Source organism: Schistocerca gregaria, chromosome 10 (genome assembly GCF_023897955.1).
Source record: "Schistocerca gregaria isolate iqSchGreg1 chromosome 10, iqSchGreg1.2, whole genome shotgun sequence".
NCBI lineage: Eukaryota > Metazoa > Arthropoda > Insecta > Orthoptera > Acrididae > Schistocerca > Schistocerca gregaria.
The window spans coordinates 133,263,593-133,288,230 of record NC_064929.1 but is presented as its reverse complement, the minus strand read 5'-3'; the positions used below and the strand labels follow the sequence as shown (position 1 = coordinate 133,288,230).

The 24,638-nt window shown below is 42.4% G+C and overlaps 1 protein-coding gene across 6 annotated transcripts in view; it reads left to right on the top strand.

Annotated features, from left to right (window-relative positions):
- Positions 1-24,638, top strand: part of LOC126293440 (CUGBP Elav-like family member 4) — a 669,441-nt gene that overhangs the window by 511,485 nt on the left and 133,318 nt on the right. For 5 of the 6 annotated variants that reach the window (XM_049986672.1, XM_049986673.1, XM_049986669.1 and 2 more), the window contains exon 8: positions 18,127-18,276. The exons of the other annotated variant lie outside the window; for it this stretch is intronic. In XM_049986672.1, the coding sequence (XP_049842629.1) occupies positions 18,127-18,276 (150 nt within the window). The remainder of the gene's footprint in view (positions 1-18,126; positions 18,277-24,638) is intronic. 6 annotated transcript variants of the gene reach the window in all.

Here is a 24,638-nt window from a genome sequence, read left to right as displayed (position 1 = left end):
ATCCGACAAAATTATTTTCTTCCATTGTTTCACAGTCCAGATTTTTTGGTTTTGGTACCATGTTATCCTGTTACACTTATTGGTTTATTTTTAGATCAATTTTTGGGTCTATCGGACTGCGAGACAGAAGTATGGAAACGTTACATGGAGAACACGCTTCGTTGCAAAATATACCTAACAATGTGGCTAATACGAACACAGGTCTCTTACAACTTTCAAGTATTTAATTTATTCGCTTGAAAAATGGAAAATAACACTTTGAAATATTCCCTAACAATGCGTACGCTCGTCCAATCCCGTTCAACCGTTATGTCGGTTAGATTCACTTTGAAGTGACCATTTCTACATTGCGTTTCCAAAGTAATGAAAAAGTAATCACTGATCACGGAAGCCTTATCATTTATGTTTTACTGTCCGTATGTTTCTCCACAAAAATTACTGATTCACAAGCATAATACTGTTTCAGCCTTAAATCTCATAAGTAATCATGCGAGTCTTTCCGCGAAATAACTGAATTACTGAAAAACTTTTCATCTACGATGCGACATAACACTTTCAACTCTTAATTAACTTTCTAAAAAGTTCTTCACACTCTCATATACGCTCTAAGAGAAATAAAGAATGATCCACCGCGAAGGAATTATCTAAGTAGCACGGAAATCAGTACCAAAATGGTACTGAAACAGAGGATGACAGACTAAAGGCCGAAATACCAAATATCTTTCTCCGGTGCTGTTTCACAGAGGAAGATTGTACTGTAGTTCCTTCCCCAGATTGTCGCACAGATGACAAAATGGTAGATATCGAAATGGATGACAGAGGGGTTGAGAAACAACTAAAATCGCTCAAAAGAGGAAAGGCCGCTGCACCTGATGGGATACCATTCGATTTTACACAGAGTGCGCGAAGGAATTTGCCCCCCTTCTTGCAGCGGTGTACCGTAGGTCTCTAGAAGAGCGTAGTGTTCCAAAGGATTAGAAAAGGACACAGGTCATTCCCGTTTTCAAGAAGAGACGTCGAACAGATGTGCAGAACTATAGATCTATATCTCTAACGTCGATCAGTTGTAGAATCCTGAAACACGTATTATGTTCGAGTATAATGACTTTTCTGGAGTCTAGAAATCTATTCTGTAGGAATCAGCATGGGTTTCGAAAAAGACGATCGTGTGAAACCCAGCTCGCGCCATGTTTCTTGACTTCCGCAAGGCGTTCGATACAGTTCCCCACAGTCGTTTAAAGAACAAAGTAAGAGCATATGGACTATCAGACCAATTGTGTGATTGAATTGAAGAGATCCTAGATAACAGAACGCAGCGTGTCATTCTCAGTGGAGAGAAGTCTTCCGAAGTAAGAGTGATTTCAGGTGTGCCGCAGGGGAGTGTCGTAGGACCGTTGCGATTCACAATATACATATATGACCTTGTGGATGACATCGGAAGTTCACTGAGGCTTTTTGCGGATGATGCTGTGGTACATCCAGAGGTTATAACAATGGAAAACTGTACTGAAATGCAGGAGGATCTGCAACGAATTGACGCATGGCGCAGGGAATGGCAATTGAATCTCTATGCAGACAAGTGTAATGTGCTGCGAATACACAGCAACAAAGATCCTTTATCATTTAGCTACAATATCGCAGGTCAGCAACTGGAAGCAGTTAATTCCATAAATTATCTGGGAGTAGGCATTAGGAGGGATTTAAAATGGAATGATCATATAAAGTTAATCGTCGGTAAAGCAGATGCCAGACTGAGATTCATTGGAAGAGTCCTAAGGAAATGCAATCCGAAAACAAAGGAAGTAGGTTAAAGTACACTTGTTCGCCCAATGCTTGAATATTGCTCACCAGTGTGGGATCCGTACCAGATAGGGTTGATAGAAGAGGTAGAGAAGATCCGACGGAGAGCAGCGCGCTTCGTTACAGGATCATTCAGTAATCGCGAAAGCGTAACGGAGATGATAGATAAACTCCAGTGGAAGACTTTGCAGGAGAGACGCTCAGTAGCTCGGTACGGGCTTTTGTTGAAGTTTGGAGAACATACATTCACCGAGGAGTCAACCAGTATATTGCTCCATCCTACGTATATCTCGCGAAGAGACCATGAGGATAAAATCAGAGAGATTAGAGCCCACACAGAGGCATACCGAGAATCTTTCTTTCCACGAACAATACGTGACTGGAATAGAAGGGAGAACAGATAGAGGTACTCAAAGTACTCTCCGCCACACACCGTCGGGTGGCTGATGTAGATGTGATGTACGTGTACAAACAAATAATTATAATTTCAGAAAAATTGTATGATTTATTCAAGAGAAAGAGCTTCACAAATTAAGCGAGTCAGTAACACACTGGTTCTCCTCTCGCAAGCAGTTATTGGGCTTGGCATTGATTCAGTGAGATTTTGGATGTCCTCCTCTGCGATATCGCGATAGATTCTGTCCAATCGTCGCATTAGATCGTCAAAATCCCGAGCTGGTTGGAGGGTCCTGCCCATAATGCTCCGAACGTTCTCAACTGGGGAAATATCCGGCGACCTTACAGGCGAAGGTAGGGCTTGGCAAGCACGAAGATAAGCAGTGGAAACTCTCGCCAGTCATCGGTGATCATTTTGAAGCGGGACTGATCACTGAAAATAATTCTATTCCGGTCAATGAGACTGCAGGCCGAAGACGTGTCTGGAGATGCCCCAGACAGCAGTGGTACACCAACCTGACTAGTTTTGGTCATCTGATGACTTTACAAGACGGTAAATGGCAGCATCATCTGCAAACAATCTAAGATTGTTTCCTATGTCGTTAATATAGATCAGGAACAATAAAGGGCCTATAACTCTTCCTTGGGGAACACCGGATATTACTTCTGTTTTTTTGGACGACTTTCCGTCTATTACTACGAACTGTGACCTTTCTGACAGAAAATCACGAATCCAGTCGTACAACTGAGGCGATATTCCCTAGGCACGTAGTTTGGGTAGAAGACGCTTGTGAGGAACGGTGTCTTATAGCACTCACGAACCCTTGTTTTCTCATATGAGACTTACCAAAAGCTATATTTAACATTACTGAACTTTGTTGGACTTAATTCCTCTCTTATAGCAAAATTTTATAAAAAACGGCTGATCCATTTTATAGAAAACAAATTATCACCGATACCACAAAAACAGACGTAACCCTCTTGGCAGCTGACAACAGACTAAATATTCTATACGTCTGATCCTGTGCAGATAGCTCCCAGCCAAGTTTACCAACACAAAAAGGAAAAAATCACGCGAATCGGCCTATCCAACAAGCAAAATTACAAAATTTCCCTTACTTTCTGAACACATCTTGTGAAGAGTTGTTAGAGGTTACGTTCGAGATTTCAAATTTGGTTGCGTCTTAACAGTAGGAGCTAAACTAAGAAGATGCAGTACACCAATCGTTGGGGGAATCACTCTGTTTTACACTCACATGACAGGTGTTCAAAGTGGCTGTCACAAGCACCCTAGCTATACACTTGACTGTATGGACAATACCACGTGGAGCAACGAACGCACTATCTTTAACGTGATTCCACAAAGGACGACATGGCGTTATGTGAAGTTACTACACGGTCCTTCGGAGACAAATTGGTGAAGCATGGACTGTCCGCAGCATCGAAAGTTCGAGATTAAGGCTGGAACAGATGTTTGAATGAATATAAGATAATGCATCGTCAAAATCGACCACGAAGTTATCACTGACTCAGTTTTAGCTTACTCTGTTGTTGCACACTACACTTTTTTTTTTTTTTTTTTTTTTTTTGCTCTTCGTACAGCCCTGGATTTATGGCACACATAGGGAAAAGGGAGAAATACTCACAAGTCACAACGCGGACGAAGTAATTTGTATTGGTATCTCAGATGTATCATGTCAGTATTTTACTCCTCATTTATCACTGACTTCTGTAACTCTAAAGCTGAAGCAGAGAGCAACAAAACGGCGTAGATTATCATCAACGTACCGCAGTACTGTAGGGCTGCAGTGGATGACAACCACCGGGGTCCTTCTAAGAAAAGACATGGCACCCCAGACCATCAGTCATGTCTGTCGCGCAGCTCGTTTTGGATTACCACGAAATAGGGCAGATAGTGCCACAGACGTGATACGTGGAGTGTCAATCATTAAATCAAAGGCGTTTTTTGTTGCGACGGGATCTTCTCCTGAAATTTCAATCACCAGTTTTCTTCTCCGATTGTGAAATAATTCTGTTGGTGCCCACCTACATCGGGATAAATGACCATCACGATAAAATAAGAGAAATCAGGGCTCGCACAGAAAAATTTCAGTGCTCGTTTTTCCCGCGCGGCGTTCGAGAGTGTAAGCGTAGAGAGACAGCTTGAAGGTGGTTCATTGAACCCTCTGCCAGGCACTTTATTATGAATAGCTGAGTTATCATGTAGATGTAGATATAGATGTAGAAGAAGATCGTGAAGAAGCTGATGATGCCGAGCGCCCTGAACGGTCCAGCAAATCATCAACCGATGATATCATGGAAAAACTGAAAGGAATGATTATGAACGAGCGCTGAACCACAGTTACACAAGTCGCTGATGGTTGTTATATCAACTGATACATGCCTAGAAGTATTACGGATGTTAAGGTATGACAGGAAAGTTTGTTGAATTTCTAACCAGATCAGTGGCGAAATCGAAGTAGTTAAGGAGGAGCCAGATGATAACAACGTTGCAGAATTAGTGAAACATGTCACAACATGTGATAAAACATGGGTTTATGAATAGGACATCAAGACTAAGACTCATTCGTTCCATGGGAAGCATTCTGTATCGTGAAGACAGAAAAACTAGACAGGTGCTGTCCAGTGTGGAGGTGCCTTTCGATGTTAAAGGCGCACTCCATCAGGAGCTTTTGACATAAGGTCGAACGATCACTAAAAAATGTTCATTACGCTGTTTACGTGAAGCAAGCTGAAAAAAACGCCCCGATTTGTAAAGCAATAATTCACGTCTTTTGGTCAGACTTCGTTGTTCATTCGTCAGTGCTTGGCTAAAAATAGTACTGTAATCATGACCCAGCCTCCACATTCGCCTCTTGTGGTGCCATCTGACTTTTTTCTATTTCCAAAAATAAAGTAAATCTTAAAAGATCGTCATTTTACAAGAAGAGATGAGACTAAAACTGCCTGTTTCGAGAGGTAAAAGCTTTCACAAAGAACAAGTTTCAGAAGTGTTTCAGATACTGGCGTAGGTATACAGTATCCAATGAGGGCTATTGTGTAGGTTACAACATTGATGTCGATTAATAAATAAAATTATTTTTAAAAAGTCCCGTTATTTTGTATACACACTTTTTACGTGCAGACAGAGACAGAAAGAAGTGTCTAAAGGTCACTGTTAAATTCTAGTAGCACAGTGAGTTGTATGGTAATTGTGGGTTATTCCACTAAAGGATCCGCATACAGGATGCTGAAAAAGAAAGCGCAGTAGTTTCATTTGATTCACGGGAAATGAACACCCGGTTTTGGTTCATAGCACTAATCTCAAGTTAGCAGCTTCACCCATGTGGTCTTTCTTCCAGTTTAAAGATCTCGCAGTCGATCTACTACGATGTTTGTTATTTGAGTGAAGCGTACGACATCAATTCTTAATTGCCCGATTTCAATTTCATTCATCCACAATACTATGAGATCCAAAACTGCAGACACCGACACTAATCACTTGCATAAGAATGCAAAGAACGAGTAGAAGCCGACCTCAGTGAATATCATTTTAGATTCCGCAGTAATGCAAGAACACGAGACACAATAATGAACCTACGACTTCTCTTAGAAGATAAGTTAGGGAAAGGCAGACTTACGTTTGTACCATATGTGGACTTTTGACAATGTTGACTGGAGTACACATTTTGAAATTCTGAAGGTAGCAGGGGTAAAATGCAGAGAACGAAAGGCTATTTGCACGGAAACCAGACGGCAGTTCTAAGAGTCGAGGGGCAGGAAAGGGAAGCAATGGTTCAGAAGGAAGTGAGGCAGAGTTGTAGCCTGTCCCTAATTTCATTCAATCTCTAGATTGAGCAAGCAGTAAAGTAAACCAAGGAGTATTCTAAGATGAGGATTAAAGTAGAGAAGCGCATCAAACCAATCTTCGAATATATCACAATATCAACATTTTTTTGCATATAGTTACAACACATGATCTCCATTTCAGCTATACTGCTAATAAAGACAAGTCGTAGTTTAACATTGTTGCGAAAAACCTCGAGATGTTCTTCAACTCTTTACTTCAAATTATTAAACGATACTCCAAGAAATGTTCGGACGGGCATAGCCTACACATTTTTATATGTACTGGTATATACATACAGTATGTATTTTATAAATGGGACAGTTCTTGGCTGGTTGACTTCAAATTTTTACACAATATTCTAATAAACGCTTGGACAGACACAAGCCAAATATTTATTTAAGACTTACAGTATACAAACTCTATTCTTCTGTATGAAGCAAGACATGGTTTAATGTTATCAAAAATCTCATAAAGTTCTTGACTGATTTACTTCAAATTTTGACAAAGTATTCTAATAAACATTTTGACAGATATAGGATATATATTTTTAATATATGTTAATGTATCTACTCTACCATATAAAGTCAAGGTGTCATTTAACGTTGTTACCAAAACTCTATGGTAGTTCTCGAATGCTTTACTTCAAGATTTTACATGATACTCTAATAAACATTCGGGCAGGTGATTTAGGCTACATATTTTAATACACATATTAAATAAATACATGCATAATATATAAAGAGGAAACACTGTTAGCAAAAATGTCAAAGTTCTTGACTAATTTACTACATATCTAATTATTGGCCACATTACTTGAAATTTCTACATGATACTCTACTAAATGTTTGGTCAGACATAGTTTGCATATTTTTAAATACTTATTGGATACAAATACACTCCTGGAAATGGAAAAAAGAACACATTGACACCGGTGTGTCAGACCCACCATACTTGCTCAGGACACTGCGAGAGGGCTGTACAAGCAATGATCACACGCACGGCACAGCGGACACACCAGGAACCGCGGTGTTGGCCGTCGAATGGCGCTAGCTGCGCAGCATTTGTGCACCGCCGCCGTCAGTGTCAGCCAGTTTCCCGTGGCATACGGAGCTACATCGCAGTCTTTAACACTGGTAGCATGCCGCGACAGCGTGGACGTGAACCGTATGTGCAGTTGACGGACTTTGAGCGAGGGCGTATAGTGGGCATGCGGGAGGCCGGGTGGACGTACCGCCGAATTGCTCAACACGTGGGGCGTGAGGTCTCCACAGTACATCGATGTTGTAGCCAGTGGTCGGCGGAAGGTGCACGTGCCCGTCGACCTGGGACCGGACCGCAGCGACGCATGGATGCACGCCAAGACCGTAGGATCCTACGCAGAGCCGTAGGGGACCGCACCGCCACTTCCCAGCAAATTAGGGACACTGTTGCTCCTGGGATATCGGCGAGGACCATTCGCAACCGTCTCCATGAAGCTGGGCTACGGTCCCGCACACCATTAGGCCGTCTTCCGCTCACGCCCCAACATCGTGCAGCCCGCCTCCAGTGGTGTCGCGACAGGCGTGAATGGAGGGACGAATGGAGACGTGTCGTCTTCAGCGATGAGAGTCGCTTCTGCCTTGGTGCCAATGATGGTCGTTTGCGTGTTTGGCGCCGTGCAGGTGAGCGCCACAATCAGGACTGCATACGACCGAGGCACACAGGGCCAACACCCGGCATCATGGTGTGGGGAGCGATCTCCTACATTGGCCGTACACCTCTGGTGATCGTCGAGGGGACACTGAATAGTGCACGGTACATCCAAACCGTCATCGAACCCATGGTTCTACCATTCCTAGACCGGCAAGGGAACTTGCTGTTCCAACAGGACAATGCACGTCCGCATGTATCCCGTGCCACCCAACGTGCTCTAGAAGGTGTAAGTCAACTACCCTGGCCAGCAAGATCTCCGGATCTGTCCCCCATTGAGCATGTTTGGGACTGGATGAAGCGTCGTCTCACGCGGTCTGCACGCCCAGCACGAACGCTGGTCCAACTGAGGCGCCAGGTGGAAATGGCATGGCAAGCCGTTCCACAGGACTACATCCAGCATCTCTACGATCGTCTCCATGGGAGAATAGCAGCCTGCATTGCTGAGAAAGGTGGATATACACTGTACTAGTGCCGACATTGTGCATGCTCTGTTGCCTTTGTCTATGTGCCTGTGGTTCCGTCAGTGTGATCATGTGATGTATCTGACCCCAGGAATGTGTCAATAAAGTTTCCCCTTCCTGGGACAATGAATTCACAGTGTTCTTATTTCAATTTCCAGGAGTGTATATATGTAATATATATATAGGAAACGCAGTCAGCAAAATTCTCGAAAAAGGTCTTTGTTTATTTAATCCAAAATTTCACACAATACTCTAATAAAATTTGGACAGACGTACTATAAATTTTTAATATATATATATATATATATATATATATATATATATATATATATATATATGTGTGTGTGTGTGTGTGTGTGTGTGTGTGTGTGTGTGTGTAAAGTGGATTAGCCATATGCTGTTAGCAAAAATCTCAAAAAGTTCTTAATCGATTTACTTCAATTTGTTGCACAACGCTCTAGGTTACATATTTTTTGACCAACACTGTACTGGTTTTCTGTTAAAACGAGACTTTGTAACCCATCGAGTCACAAATTAAAATCTTGCACAATATTGTCATTGAAGCTGTTATCCTCAACAGGTCCAGAGCTAGAAAAGTCTCTCTCGTACCCCAATATACCAATGATCCCAACAGATTTACTCATTTGTTTTAAGTGACTTGAGTTGAAAATCAAGGTTTCTTTTGCAGTACCAATAAACAATGCTCAAAGTCGGAGAGACGGGTGGGAGAGGAGGTGGACAGAGATGGGGCAGGAGATGAACACAGAGAGACGAAGGAGGGAATGGACGGAGAATGTCTTGGATTGTTTTAGTGATCGTCTTGTCATTAATGTATCAAATAACAGCTACAGTGGTGACCTTTATGGGTTTATCCACCGGATTCAGACGTCGAGGGAATTATGAGACTAACGGATGAGTGTTGCTGACGGTAAGCACTGCCTTCAGTGGATTCACTATTTTTACCTGCTTTTTTTCTTGAACTGAATGCCCTTTCCACCTGGACGTTAAAGCGCGTATTTCAGAAGCTTTACCGTATTGTAATTCAATGTCTTAAAATCAGCAGATGTTCACATTACTATGAGTTAGTTGGCACCACTGGCCCGTCAGCGCGCAAATGTGCTGCTAATTTTTCTACGGTTGTGAAATTTTTCGGTCTTATCAGCTACATTACAGCACAACTTGTAAACGACGAGCCAATGAAGTAACAGCAAACGCAGAAGTATATATAGCGCAGTGTTTACATCACGTTTATTCTTAACAACGTATAAAGTTTGTGCAGTGCAGTGAGTATTCGACTCGAGCGCTTACGGGTAACCAAGCATTAGGACTGTTTGTTGAAGTGAACAAATACGTAAAATAAAGAAAACCAGTGTTGCGTTTAAGCGAAAAAAATGTCGCGAAAAGGAAGAGAGTGAACAAAAATTGACCAGCATTGACAAATTTTTTACTCAGCCTTCTACAAGCACATCCTGCCCAAACATTTGTGTTGATTATGGCTTAGATAATGCGGTATCTGTTGAGAAGCTTATTGAAGACGGTCGGACAATAACTGCAGTTAAAAATACCGCCGGCCACGACGACGCCATCGCTTATTTCGACGACGTCTGCATAGTATACCAAAGTGGGAAAGAACCGTCGACCTATACACTCTTCAAAAAAGTAAATAAATCTTCATATTACTTGGGGAACTTCAAGAACAAGACACTGAATGGTAAAGAAAAACATGTAATTCCTAATATGGGACTGTTAGAACCTTCAGGACCATTTTCTAAAAATCCCCACCAGCACAACATGTGTTTGTCAACATCCTGCTATGTCTCAGTTTCTAAGTATGGACCACTTAACCGTTTTTAGCTGTGTTATTCCAAAATTCTAGCTACTGCCTATTGTCAGGCTTGCTGGTTGCTTGCTTCGCAAAGGAATAATGTAAGGTGTACGGGTAATAAGCACTAGAAGCACTTATCAGAAAGAATTAAAAAACACTGTTTCTGGAGTGGCCATACAGAAGCTTGTGCCGTGTACAAGCTTTGGAAAAAGGATGATACTATCGAAACTGAAATTCGTAAAGAAGCATCATTGAAAATAATCTATTAGAACAAATTAGAACATCACCATTTTTCGCCATCATAATGGACACTACACTGGATATGTCGAAGGTAAATCAGCTAAGCATTGTTCTGAGATATCCAGTAATAACTACATCAGAAAATATAAAAACAATCGATAGGAAAGTAAAAGAATTATTCCTTGGCTTTTAGGTCATCTATTATGGTGTAGCAGATTTAGTCAAGTAAGTGACTAAATTATTTTTATTGACAAAAATATTGGGTTAAAAAAGTGTGTAGGCAAGGTTATGATGGGGCCACTGGAAGTGATGTTTATAATTATTTGAAAGTATTAAAGTAGTAAAACAAAAATGTTAAATTTCGAGTTCGTATTTTTTTGTGAATTCATGTACCAAATATTGAATGTCATCATTTATTCATCAAAATGTTACAAAAATGCGATATCAATTTGGCTGACGCAAGTAGAGCTTTAGCAGATGCTGAAACAAAATTGATGTTGAACAGAAATGATTTAGGATCATTCAAGTGCAAAGGCAGTAAAACTGCAAAAAATATGACATAGATCCCAATTTTCACAAAAAACGGAAAAGAAAGTTAAAAAAACTTTGATGAACTAGCTTCTGACCACCAATTTCGAATCAGGAAAGAAATATTTACAGTTACCATTCTCAAAAATGTCCTAGACACAATAATAGTTCAGCTAAATACACCTTCTACTGGCGTGAATGCAGTCTGTCAAATATTTAATTTCCTAACATCTTTATTTTAGGTCACAATAGGTGAAGCAACTTCATTACAAAAATGTGATCAACTCCTAAGTAAATATTTTGATATAATAGTACCTAATTTTTCCCTTCAATTTATTGATACTTATCAACTTGTTCTACCAAATTGACTCTGACATGAACTGCTCACCAATTATGTAAGAAAATTATAAATAAATATACAATGCTAGAATGCGACATTATGGAAATGTTTACCGAAGTTTTATTATTTTGTACAGTACCTGTCACATCTGCAATAGCCGAAAGATCATTCAGCAAATTAAAAATAATCAAAACTTTTTTAAGAAATAGTACGGATCAAGCTCGACTCCGACATTTGGCATTCATAGCAACAGAGAACAGGGCCGCATCAAGTCTAGATTTAACGATAGTTATTGATGAATGTGCAAGAACTAAAGCCATAAAAAGACTGTAAAATAAATTGTCTACTTCGTTTTATTGTCTGCTTATATTATTAACTGCAATCTACTACAGCCACATCTGCCTCCGACGCTTACCGACATTTAGCGATCGGAAATCGCAGCCCTAAACGAAATCAGGCTGATCGGTAGTTAAGAGAGAGTAAGTTGCCGGCACTGAAATAACCTGCCCCCCGCACGTTCCTGCCACTGCTGGCGCCTAAGTCCTGACATGACCAACGTGCTTCGCGGCAAGAAGCCATGTTCTGTAGCTGAGTAATACTTCTTCACTGTTTATTTTTTAGTAGCTTTTGCCCGCGACTTCTTTCGCCTAGTATGGACAAACACTGAAAATTATCCCATGGTATCCCTTTATCGGTATGAAAGTATCCATGTCCTACCCAGGCCGTGATCCAACCATGTGCAAAATTTCATCCAAATCAAGCCAGCAGTTTTTGCGTGAAAACTAACAAACAAACAAACTTTCGCATTTATAATTTTATTAGTAAATACGATTAAATATTATCTGTTGCGTGCGTTATACACAATTTACTTAGTAGTAAGTAGGTTTGCCTTACTACGTCGTAAATGGGCGGTAAGGAGCTGATAATGAAGTTTTCCATCTATGAAGAATTTAGTTTAGTTTAAATGGGCCCCAATTTCATTTTTGCCGTGGGGCCACCGGTCACATAGCACTGTAGATATGTGCGTAGTTCGTTCCTTGTATCATGGGTAACCCTCAGTTACACCAACAGATGGCTCCATCGTTAAAAAAACTCAACAGTGACGTAAATTATTTATTTTGAATGCCTAAGATTTTTCAATGTTCTAAGAGGTTTGCAAAATCCGTAGGCAGCACAAAAAAAATGGTTCAAATGGCTCTGAGCACTATGGGACTCAACTGCTGTGGTCATCAGTCCCCTAGAACTTAGAACTACTTAAACCTAACTAACCTAAGGGCATCACACACATCCATGCCCGAGGCAGGATTCGAACCTGCGACCGTAGCAGTCGCACGGTTCCGGACTGCGCGCCTAGAACCGCGAGACCACCGAGGCCGGCAGGCAGCACAAAAACTGTGATGTTTATACATAGGTACTAGTTTAGGTTAAGTGCATGAGACAATCCTATAAGACTCAAATCAGTTAAAGTGATGTGAGAATATTGTAAAAATACGTCTGCAATGTAAAAGAAATTGCAATTAAATTTCCACACATACAATTACTAACCAAATTAGTGCCCAAAATTCTACGGTATGTACTCCATTGTTAGATTTCCATGCCTGGTAACAGTTCGCATTTTAGAAGGTGGCCCTAAGGACTTGATGTCGTGAAACTAACCTGACCGGACTTATAACTGTAGAAAAATACAGGCTAGCTACAGTACCACAATAAGCAGGCAAGCACACAAGCAAACTGATAGTCTGAACTAATTAGACCTACTATTGATGTAAGTCGTCGTACACCATCAAATTTAATATTTCAATATTTAAATTATTCACGAGCACCGTTTTAGGAGGAACAAACATAATGCATTGGTTATTTACTAGCAAAAATATAATCGACGCTACTGATTGTCAGTTACTGCTGTTATTACAAATGACACAGGCCAGCTTGAGGCTATGTGCAGTGACAGCAGTCTGCAGTCAGCACTGTGGTGACAAGACTCTCTAAAAGTTTTATATACTACACTTCTGGAAATGGAAAAAAGAACACATTGACACCGGTGTGTCAGATCCACCATACTTGCTCCGGACACTGCGAGAGGGCTGTACAAGCAATGATCACACGCACGGCACAGCGGACACACCAGGAACCGCGGTGTTGGCCGTCGAATGGCGCTAGCTGCGTAGCATTTGTGCACCGCCGCCGTCAGTGTCAGCCAGTTTGCCGTGGCATACGGAGCTCCATCGCAGTCTTTAACACTGGTAGCATGCCGCGACAGCGTGGACGTGAACCGTATGTGCAGCTGACGGACTTTGAGCGAGGGCGTATAGTGGGCATGCGGGAGGCCGGGTGGACGTACCGCCGAATTGCTCAACACGTGGGGCGTGAGGTCTCCACAGTACATCGATGTTGTCGCCAGTGGTCGGCGGAAGGTGCATGTGCCCGTCGACCTGGGACCGGACCGCAGCAACGCACGGATGCACGCCAAGACCGTAGGATCCTACGCAGTGCCGTAGGGGACCGCACCGCCACTTCCCAGCAAATTAGGGACACTGTTGCTCCTGGGGTATCGGCGAGGACCATTCGCAACCGTCTCCATGAAGCTGGGCTACGGTTCCGCACACCGTTAGGCCGTCTTCCGCTCACGCCCCAACATCGTGCAGCCCGCCTCCAGTGGTGTCGCGACAGGCGTGAATGGAGGGACGAATGGAGACGTGTCGTCTTCAGCGATGAGAGTCGCTTCTGCCTTGGTGCCAATGATGGTCGTATGCGTGTTTGGCGCCGTGCAGGTGAGCGCCACAATCAGGACTGCATACGACCGAGGCACACAGGGCCAACACCCGGCATCATGGTGTGGGGAGCGATCTCCTACACTGGCCGTACACCTCTGGTGATCGTCGAGGGGACACTGAATAGTGCACGGTACATCTAAACCGTCATCGAACCCATCGTTCTACCATTCCTAGACCGACAAGGGAACTTGCTGTTCCAACTGGACAATGCACGTCCGCATGTATCCCGTGCCACCCAACGTGCTCTAGAAGGTGTAAGTCAACTACCCTGGCCAGCAAGATCTCCGGATCCGTCCCCCATTGAGCATGTTTGGGACTGGATGAAGCGTCGTCTCACGCGGTCTGCACGCCCAGCACGAACGCTGGTCCAACTGAGGCGCCAGGTGGAAATGGCATGGCAAGCCGTTCCAAAGGACTAGATCCAGCATCTCTACGATCGTCTCCATGGGAGAATAGCAGCCTGCATTGCTGCGAAAGGTGGATATACACTGTACTAGTGCCGACATTGTGCATGCACTGTTGCCTGTGTCTATGTGCCTGTGGTTCTGTCAGTGTGATCATGTGATGTATCTGACCCCAGGAATGTGTCAATAAATTTTCCCCTTCCTGGGACAATGAATTCACGGTGTTCTTATTTCAATTTCCAGGAGTGTATATTACTTCCCGCAACTTCCATGTAACGATATTCAAAAAAAAAAAAAGAAAAAAAAGAATACTATGGGACTTAACATCTGTGGTCATCAGTCCCCTAGAACTTACAACTACTTAAACCTAACTAACCTAAGGACATCACACACATCCATGACCGAGGCAGGATTCGAAACTGCGACCTTAGCAGTCATAAGCGTGATGTTTACATCGAGTATCTAGGAACTAGTACAGGTTAAGTATCAGAGAAAACGCTTTAAGACCCAAATCAACATCTGTGATGGCACAATATTCTAAAATGCGTCGCAAAATGTAATGTTCACATTCCAGCAGTAGCAAACACTTAAAGTATGTGTTCAATCGGTGCGGCTGCATTTCGGAACCTATGGCTTGCGAAATCCCCCCCCCCCCCCCCCCCACACACACACACACATATACACACACAAACGCAAATACACAACCCAACTGTCTTATTAGGGAGGGAGGAATAGGGTTATCACGACATACCGCTCAAACTGCAGAACGAAAGGAACAGTTTTAAGAACGCATGATCGAACACAGTAACAGTGAAAAACGTGACATTTCCTAAGACAATGTCAGCTCCGATATCTCGAAAGTAAGTAAAACTACTCCATCATTTATTGTGGTTGTCGCACACTTCGCAAGCTCGATGAAACTTCAAATATTAAATATTGCTGCACCTAAACTGTCTGTATAACTCATTAGGGTGTATGCTTATCATACTATAAGCAACTCTTCGAAAATCTGAGCAAAAATAAAGTTGTATTATAAGTAAGATTTTGCACACTTTGCAAGTACAATGAGGCTCAAATATGCCCAACACCTAAGGCAAGACACTGTATGACCATCCTACACTGCTAAAAATGCTTCAACACGCATTAAAGAGATGTTATTCTCTGTACCATTCAGATATGAAGATGTGGAAGTTGTCGTGTTTTGAAATTTAGTGGTTCACAACCGAAAATGACGTTAGGGATTCTATCGAACCTTGATGCTGGATCAGTTGAAATATACTCCCAAAATCAAGTACTCAACCACATCGTTCACGTTTAAATTTACAATAAGAAAAGCTTAAACAAAAGGGCTGTAAATATTACGAGGTACGGTAGTTCAACATTGCAGCGTAACAGTACGATACTGCTAATTTGCAGAGACGAAGATATCGACGTCGTAATACACAGAAAACAGAGACAAAATAATGTGAATATAGCAGTGGAATTACCAATAATGGTAAGTAACTTAATTCCATTTCATAACGGAGTAGTTGAAGAGAAAGGTACATGCCACTGAATACGTATCTAAACAGTCCTCCACAGAGATCAAAGACATGATCCATTTTGTAGTTGTCTCCAGCCCGGTAATACCATGTGTTGTAGCTAAGGAAGAGATAAAAGGTTCCCTCAGTCCACCAAGGGATTGGTCCACCTTTGCCTGCCCACCTACCACGGAATCTATTATTTAGAAGCCTACTAACATTAACGCTGGAATAAGGAGGAGCTCATCGTGCATGAAGTACATATTGCGCCACACTCGTAAATGGACATGTTCTAGCACAATAGGTAGAATATTCTCAATGGAAGAATGGTCAGTTTCTCCGTTGAATCTGAGTGAACCTAATAGTCACCAATAATTGCGGCCCAAACGTTGACAGACTTTTTTGTTGACGACGTGATTCTTCAGGGATACGTGAGCACATCAGGCATTCAGTGCGACAACGGGTTGATGCATGTATTATTGCTAACGGAGAGCATTTTGAACATGTCATTTAAGACAGTGTTTTTTGCTATAACCAAGAGGGCATTTTGAATGTTTCCTGTAAGAAACCGTTTCATGTTATGCAGGTACATTCTGTCTCTGTGTGGACCGGCTGCTGTGACCGAGTGGTTCTAGGCGCTACAGTCAAGAACCGCACTGCTGCTACGGTCGCAGGTTCGAATCCTGCCTCGAGCGTGGAAGTGTGTGATATCCTTAGGTTACTTAGGTTTAAGTAGTTCTAAGTCTAGGGGACTGATGACATCAGATGTTAAGTCCCATAGCGCTTGGAGCCTTTTTTCTGTCTCTGTGTGTTTCCCATGATTAATGTGTTTATGAAGGGAAGTAGAAAAATAGCTCTAATGTGGAAATCAAGCGTTTTCGGTCTCACGTCCATATAATATACTTTCTCTATGTGTGACGAATGCTTCCTGAAAGTTTGGCCATACCTTTCTGTTACACCCTGTATACTAGAGACCCACCAGAGCTTCACATGAGAAGTATCCAGTAAAAACTAAGAGAAATGGTAACTCAGACTATTAATCCTAGTTGCGGGTGACAGGTTGGTATTGCACCACTGTCTGTTGGTCTCCAGACATGTCTTCGACTTGGAATCTCACTGACTGGAGTAGAATTGTCTTCAGTGATGAGTTCCGCCTCGAACTGAGTTTTGATGAACAGCGGAGACTTGTCGTTTAATAGCAGGACTCTTTTGGTTGTCATCCGCGACACCCTTACAGCACAGCGGTACTGCGATTATATTCTGTGCCCCATTTTGTACAGCAAGATAATGTCTGACCATCAACCGCGAGTGTTTCTGCTGCTTTGTCTTAGATATTGCAAAACCCCACCTTGGCCAGCAAGGTCGCCAGTACCCCCCCCCCCCCCCCCCCGGCAAATCAGAACGTTTGGAGTACTATCGGTAGGGCCCTCCAACTAGCTCGTAATTTTGACGATCTAACGCGCCAGTTGGACAGAATTTGGAAAGATATTCCCCAGCAGGGCATCGAACAACTCTGCCAATCAATACCAAGCCGAATAAGTGCTTGAAGTAAGGTCAGAGGTGAACCAATGCGTTATTGATTCGCTCAATTTGCGGAGCTCTTTCTCTTGAATACATCGTACAATTTTTCTGAATTTCTATTCATTTGTTTGTCTGTACTTGTACATCACATCTGCCGATTCCATATCATTCGGATAATTCAAAATGTTTCAAATGGCTCTGAGCACTATGGGACTTAACTTCTAAGGTCATCAGTCCCCTAGAACTCAGAACTACTTAAACCTAACTAACCTAAGGACATTACACACATCCATGCCCGAGGCAGGATTCGAACCTGCGGCCGTAGCGATCGCGCGGTTCCAGACTGTAGCGCCTAGAACCGCTCAGCCACCCCGGCCGGCGATAATTCCTTAATAGTAGGTACTGTTAATACGGCCAGACTACTTGTGTATAATTAGGTAGTGTTATAGACAAACCTTCCTCGTGAATCAGTCTAGATATTACAGAAAACCGTATAAAATACCTATAGTAGTTTCTGAGATTAGAATTCCAATACAGAAAGAAAAATACTGTGGATGACTTTTAATTTATAGTATGTGGTGTCTACTTTACTGCTTTTGCGACCAGATCACCACCTCCTGAGCCTGTAGTTCCCATCATTGCCACGAGGTGTCACTCCATAGGCTAGATAACTAAGGAACAGATAAAAATACATACACTCGTCATTACTTTTACGAGGCTCGCGTATGGAGCTGGGCCCCTTACAGCTGGGAGTGACGCTGTTGCTCATTGGCAGGTGCGGGTCCAGCCGTGAACGGAGCGCTGCCCAGCCTGCCGTCGCCCACGATGCCCAACTTCAGCATGGCGCAAACGCCCAACGGGCAGCACGCCGCCTCCGACGCCGCTGCCGTCTACACCAACGGCATCCCGCAAACCTACCCCGCGCGTGAGTACTCTGTCCCTGCACCTGTCGTTCCTGCTCACAATATCACTTTCTACTGCCAGACGCTTGTATTTGGTCTCCAGAATTATTCGACAATTCTTCTTATCAATTGTTATCATCATCATCACTGTCAAACGATCGCCATCTCCAACATCTTCATCTTCATAATCACCATCAACATAACCATCATCAACTTGAAGAAAGATAACTTCCCATCTGATACCGCGTTTCTAAATCCTTTATTTATGATGACCCGTTTCTGTAAACAGAGTTACCATCATTACCAATTTGATGTATAAATATACTCCATATCTTAATTAGCTGAACAGGTTGAAACCAGTATATAAAGAATATTCAAAGTTAAAACCAGTATTTACAAAATGTTTCGCCAAGTGCCTCCTTCCCATGGAGAAAAATTTTGTAGTTACTGGTTTATACTGGCATCATATGATGTTAACTCTGTTTACCGAAACCGGTCACCTAAAATAAAGGTTTTACAAATTCGATCTTGGCTGAAAAGTTGTCTCTCTTCAAGCTGAATATTTACTGATCACCACTTATCACTCAACATCAGAAAATTAACTGATAAGCATTATCTTCATCTTTCTCATCATCATTTTCATCTTCATCATCACGATGCACAGCTTCCCGCCAACGGCTGGGTCTCGTTGGAACCCCAGACTCTCTTTCTTGTCTTGTGTCCATGCCGCCAATCCGTAGCTACTTGGCGCCGTCTTCTACTCCCGTCAACTACTTTATCCGTTTCTCTTCTCTCTTAACCTACTGCTTGGCCTTTGGCACCCCACCTTCATTTTGCTCATCTTCCTAGACATCATTATCCTCTACATTCTCTCCAAATGGACACCACATTTTAATCTTTTCTCCGTTAATCTTTTCTCCTCAGTTTTCTGTTCTTGGGGTCTTCAGCTGTTATCTCCCGAGCTGTTTCATTTCTCATCTTGATCATTTCGTGCTCTATTGACAAATAATATACATGTCAACAAATCCACCACAGCTATATTTCAGATAAGTTTATTGCGCCACAACCAGTTTCGTTCTACGAACGTCTTCAGATCACACCAAAAGTTCACCTACAGTCTTCATAACTAGATCTCATAAAGCAGCAGAAATATGCGGGAGTCGTGACTCAAAACTGTCTTATCGCTAGACATTACTGTAAAGACCACATCGAGCACAGTGAAGCACTTCGCCGCCTCACGAGTACGGCCATCACGGCACTCAGGACAAATTACGAACGGTATGTTACGTTACTGAGAGGGTAGTTCTAAAATTTCAATTGTCATTGCAAAAAAAGAGAGGTTGCATGAGTTCTTTTTGCTTATTTGCAGGTATTCGTCTGCGGTCTTGGTACACACTGAAATCCGTACTGTAGCACGTCACTAGATCAGCTCGTTGATATCTTACGGTAACTCGTTTTTTGCGTTCGTAACGAGGACAACGCTGCAACAACCCATGCTGAGTTGGTGGAAGCGAACGGCAACGATGTAGAGTAATGCAACCACCACAACACAGCTTAAGCAAAGGATTCACGCTTTCCCTCCTGATACAGAAGATTTGGCTGCCAAAACTCTGCAGGAAAGTCGGTGTGAATGTTGCAAATGCTAGAAAATGTACTCGTCATTTCAAAGAAACTATGTTAAAGACTTGCGTTCGTGATCGATAAACTTCCGCGAAAATGAGTGCTTACGAGCGATGCATTTCCGTCGTGCAATTTCCCATCTAGTAGGCTAGCAGCGCCAGTGATAGCACACCATGTGTAACAGAATTTGCGATCCATATAAGAAGTATAAACACCTTAGAAAAGTTTTCAACACAGAAGGTGATGAATGTATAGTCTATCTACAAATGTACATTCACAGGTAAAGTAGTTTGCATTGATTCAGATACAATCAGTTTGCAGTATTCCATGGCGGCAGAAATGCACGTCTGAAAAACATACGTATGAAATTGTGAGCACGTAATAAAGAACTTGGAAGTCAGTTGTCATCAACGAAACATCTGCACGATGAAAAAGTAGTAACATTGCACTTCTGCCTAATGAAATTAATCGAATAGTGGGCAAAATATTTTCACCCAGTCAAATCAGATGCTTCTTACAAGGGTGAAAAAGGATGCGATGTGTCAAAGGAGACATTTGCACGCCGTTCTCAGAAAAATTACAGTTTCGTCGGGAAAAAGTCGTATACCCTTACCCTCTCCCTGCAATGGCAACCTTGAGTTTTTGAATAAAACGCAGTTTGCCGTCGGGGTATTTTAAAGGATGTTTTAGTTAGATTAGTTGATTCAAATTCTTTATACAAATGGGGCACTCGTATAATTTCTTGAGTGAAAATTACAGTGTTCATCAATTAGCTTGATTAATGTAAAACAAAAGTGAGCCTTCCATACAAGTTGTTTAGTCGTTAAAACGTTTCTGTGAACCATCTCAGAAACTACTTGTTCATTTCGAACATTTACTTTGACAGAAAGTTCAAAAACAGCTATACTTTGTACTTTCTTTGCCTGTTTCGATTCGGTAGGTGCTTGGTTTTTTTTTTTATTTTTAATCGGCAGAGTCTTTTTATAACATAGGCAACTTATAGAATTTAGCAGTAACATTATAGCAATAGCAGATTAGCAATTTACATTTCATTATTTGGATAGAGACTAAAACATACTAAGAAGACATCGCATAAATGCGCGGGCCACACGTTATACGTTGTTCCTGTTCCTTAGTGACGTCACCGAATCAGCCAATAATAGCACAGAACGCTTACAGTCCGCTCTACGGACTTTGATCACATTGGCGCAGACGAATTTTCCATAGTTCGTTGCTCTGACTTCCACTCATATATTCTAGGCGTGTTGATGCCTTACTATCTGAAACAATACCTAGCGGCTGCAACAGACCAATTTCAATCGGATTCTTGTATTACGCGAAATAAAACAGAAAAGGCTTTAAAGAACATTAATTAATAAATTAATTCAAAATAATCACAAAGGGACATAATGGTGGATGACAAATTCGTATATAAAATGATTTACAAATCAATATAAAGAAGTAACTAACTCTTTTGCGGTAAAGACATTAAAAATGAACTGTTGAGACAAGTGGCGTCCTTTCCTCACAGGAAGGTCACTTTTCCCGATCGGACGACAAGTCGGCATCAGTGGGTCACAGATGAAACTATCAGACTGGAAGATACAGCAAGGAACTACACTTGTGGGCCGAAAGACGTTGTTCAAACACTGATATTTGAAAAAAGTGTCACTCTACGTTTAAGTGATCTACCAGGAATAACACAGATGACTTACCTTACATCAGTGACTAGAAACCTGACAATAGTGATGATGTATATAAGAACTAGTGTGACCACTACTCGGCAGGCAGCAGCACAGTTAAGGCAAAAAATATGCAATGGTCAGTTCCAACAATTTACGTAGCACATGAACGGAGGTCAGCAAATAGGGTAGAATGCTCCAAGTTTTTGGATTTGCATATTGGCATAGACTTGAACTCGAAGAAGCATTTTGGTGAGCTTCTCAAGCAATAAGTTCAGCTTCTTTTGCTCTTCTTAAAATTGTTAGTCTTGGAAACAAACGAATCCGTCTCCTGACATATATTGCACTCTTCAAGGAGTTGGACATTTTAACAGCACGATCACAACACGTGTATCCGCCAACAAAATTCGTCATAAATAATCCATCACAGCTTGAAAACAATAGTGATACCCATAACTACAACAGTAGTGGAAAAAAAAATTACATTTATTACCCATTATTAGAGCTGGCGGTGGTCCAGAAAGTAGTTCAAAACACAGCAACAATTTTTTTTATAATTTGCCCAATACCGTAAAATGTCTGTCTGGTAGCAAAGCAAGTTTTAAATCTAATCTAATTTGCCTTGGACTACTATTGTATTCCATGGACGAATTTCTATTTGAAGACTGATAGCCCGTACGAAAAGGAACCACCACCTAGCTTTTAAGTGCAGTAGCACGAGTAGGATTAAAAAATAATATGTTAATTAATGTTGACACTAATCATGTCTACAAGTCCCGTAAACTGTCTCGTTCCACATCATGTCGATGAAAGACCCGTTCGAATGATCTATGGAAAATGTAACTACCTAACTTCCCACCTGAACACTTCGTCGTATTTTTCCCAATCAGTATGACCACGAGGCAATGGAGGAGAGCAAGCAGGATAAAAAGACACCACGATGTGGATTTACCAGCGCCTGAAAAGGCGAAGGCAAAACTATCATTGGACAACTGATGCCGAGAGGTGTGGGACAGGCAGAATATACTCGTAAGGGGCAATTCCCCTGGCGAGGATACGGGAGGCTTTCAATACGAAGCGTCGCCGACAGTTGTCCGAGGAGGCGGTTTTGCTGGACGACAACGCTCCTGTTCATTCTTCACACGCCAGAGTCACACATTCTGCTTCCCTGACTACTAAATTTTGCTCTCCGCCGTATTCTCCTGACCTGGCAGTCGGTGACTTCCATCTTTTTCCTCGGACGAAGACCCACTGAGTGACACGCAGTTCCAGAACGGCGACGAGGTGATTTTCTAGGTGCAGAGTTTTCAGAGCAGCCAAAATGCTGACTTGCACAACCAAGGTTTCCGCCTAACAGCTTTCTTGAGGAAAATGTGTGGCATTGAATGGTGAATAGGATGTACACTATAATCATCAAGATTCATAATCGCCGCTTGATTTTTTCAAAGTGATAATCGGGACTTAATGATTAAGCATTAAGTCTAAGCATTACAAATTGAAATTATTGCCGTATATGTGCCCACGAAGTTACTTCTCCTCTTGTTTTCCAGAATCAAACAACACTCTTATGAAGACTGCGCCAAAGAATTAAAGGATCACTTTCTACAAACCCCGTAGTTCCCACTCATTGCCACGCATAAGTTTGAAATCAGGCCCAAAGGTGCGTACAACATTGCTCCCTAACGGTGCAAAACCTTGGCGTCCTGTGACGTCACCTACGGCTCCGGCGACGCTTCAGACAGCAATGTGTCGCCACACGCGAAAAAAAGGCCACAGCTCAGAAGTCCATGCGACGTGTAAGGTTTCACATTCGCACCAAACTTCAACATAAAAATTCTGTCCGACGCCACCGTCGACGTGGCACACGAGAGGAAGGTCGTCACAGCTCCTCTTACCCACTTTTCATCCCTTCTTTTGACGCCTCCGCAATGGAGGTTAGAACCGAGACGCCCAGTGTTGAAATCGCGCAGAGGAAAACATTCCAAACACCTCGCCGCTCAGAATCGGTACAAAAAGGCCTTAGAAGGTGGCACGAAGGACGTCAATGGAACCGCCCTGTCGTTGGGGCGTTGATTCCCACACGACATTTCACAGAGTGACAAGCAACACGACGACGTTCTTGACAACGTTGGACGCTGCTGCCAACCCTTGGGCGTTTCAATCCTACTCTAAGTACATCATGGGGCTGCAGCTCCATTAAACATGATCTGTCTCCTTTGGAGTGCAGTGTGAATGTAATTCTTGTTCCGATAAAGGCATACAGAATGCAATTATTGGAGACTCTTAAAAACGATTCGACGAAATCTGAACGTGATCCGAAGCAGCAAACGGCTGTTTTCTTTTTCCTCCCTCGTATTTCGCGTCCTCCTGTAGCATTATCACTAGGGAAGATGGGGATGGGGGTGCAACATTGATTCATACATCAATGAAACGGCAAAGAATCCCTGTAAGATCCCCAGTTCGGCAAAACATTCGGTGCTACCGGCCCATTTTTATTGGGAATTTTACAAATGAAGTGTACGGAAACAACGTGTAAGTAGCCCGAGGCGCCTGTAGGCAGGTAACTGGATTTTCAGGCATGTCAGTGAGTTGCTTGCCTTCAGACGCATCGGACTACTCTACAAAGTTGTTTCTGTACACGTTCATTTGTAAAATTCCCAATAAAGATGGGTGGGTATCTCCGAGGGTTTTGCCGAAGGTGACACTTGGACTCTTTCCCGATTTATTTGCGTGTGTGTCCACGCCACAGGAAGGCGCACAGTAGGAGGGATGAGAAAGCATAAGAACCCTTTGCTGCTTCGGATAACGTTCAAATTTCGTTGAATGGTTTTGAACGGTCCCTAATGGTTAAACGCTGTATGCAAAAACAAAATTTGCGGTCGCGTTGCGCTCCAAAGCGGTCAAATCACATTCGATAGGCATGCAGCATAATGTCATTAGAGAAGGTTTGAAAAGTCCGAAGGTGTCATCAACGTGAAAGTTTGTCAAGAACGTCTTCCTGCCCTCAATTTAACGTTCCATTGTCAGCCCAGTATTGGCGATGAAAAAGTACAGTGCAGAGAGTTTGATGTTTCCTTTGTCGT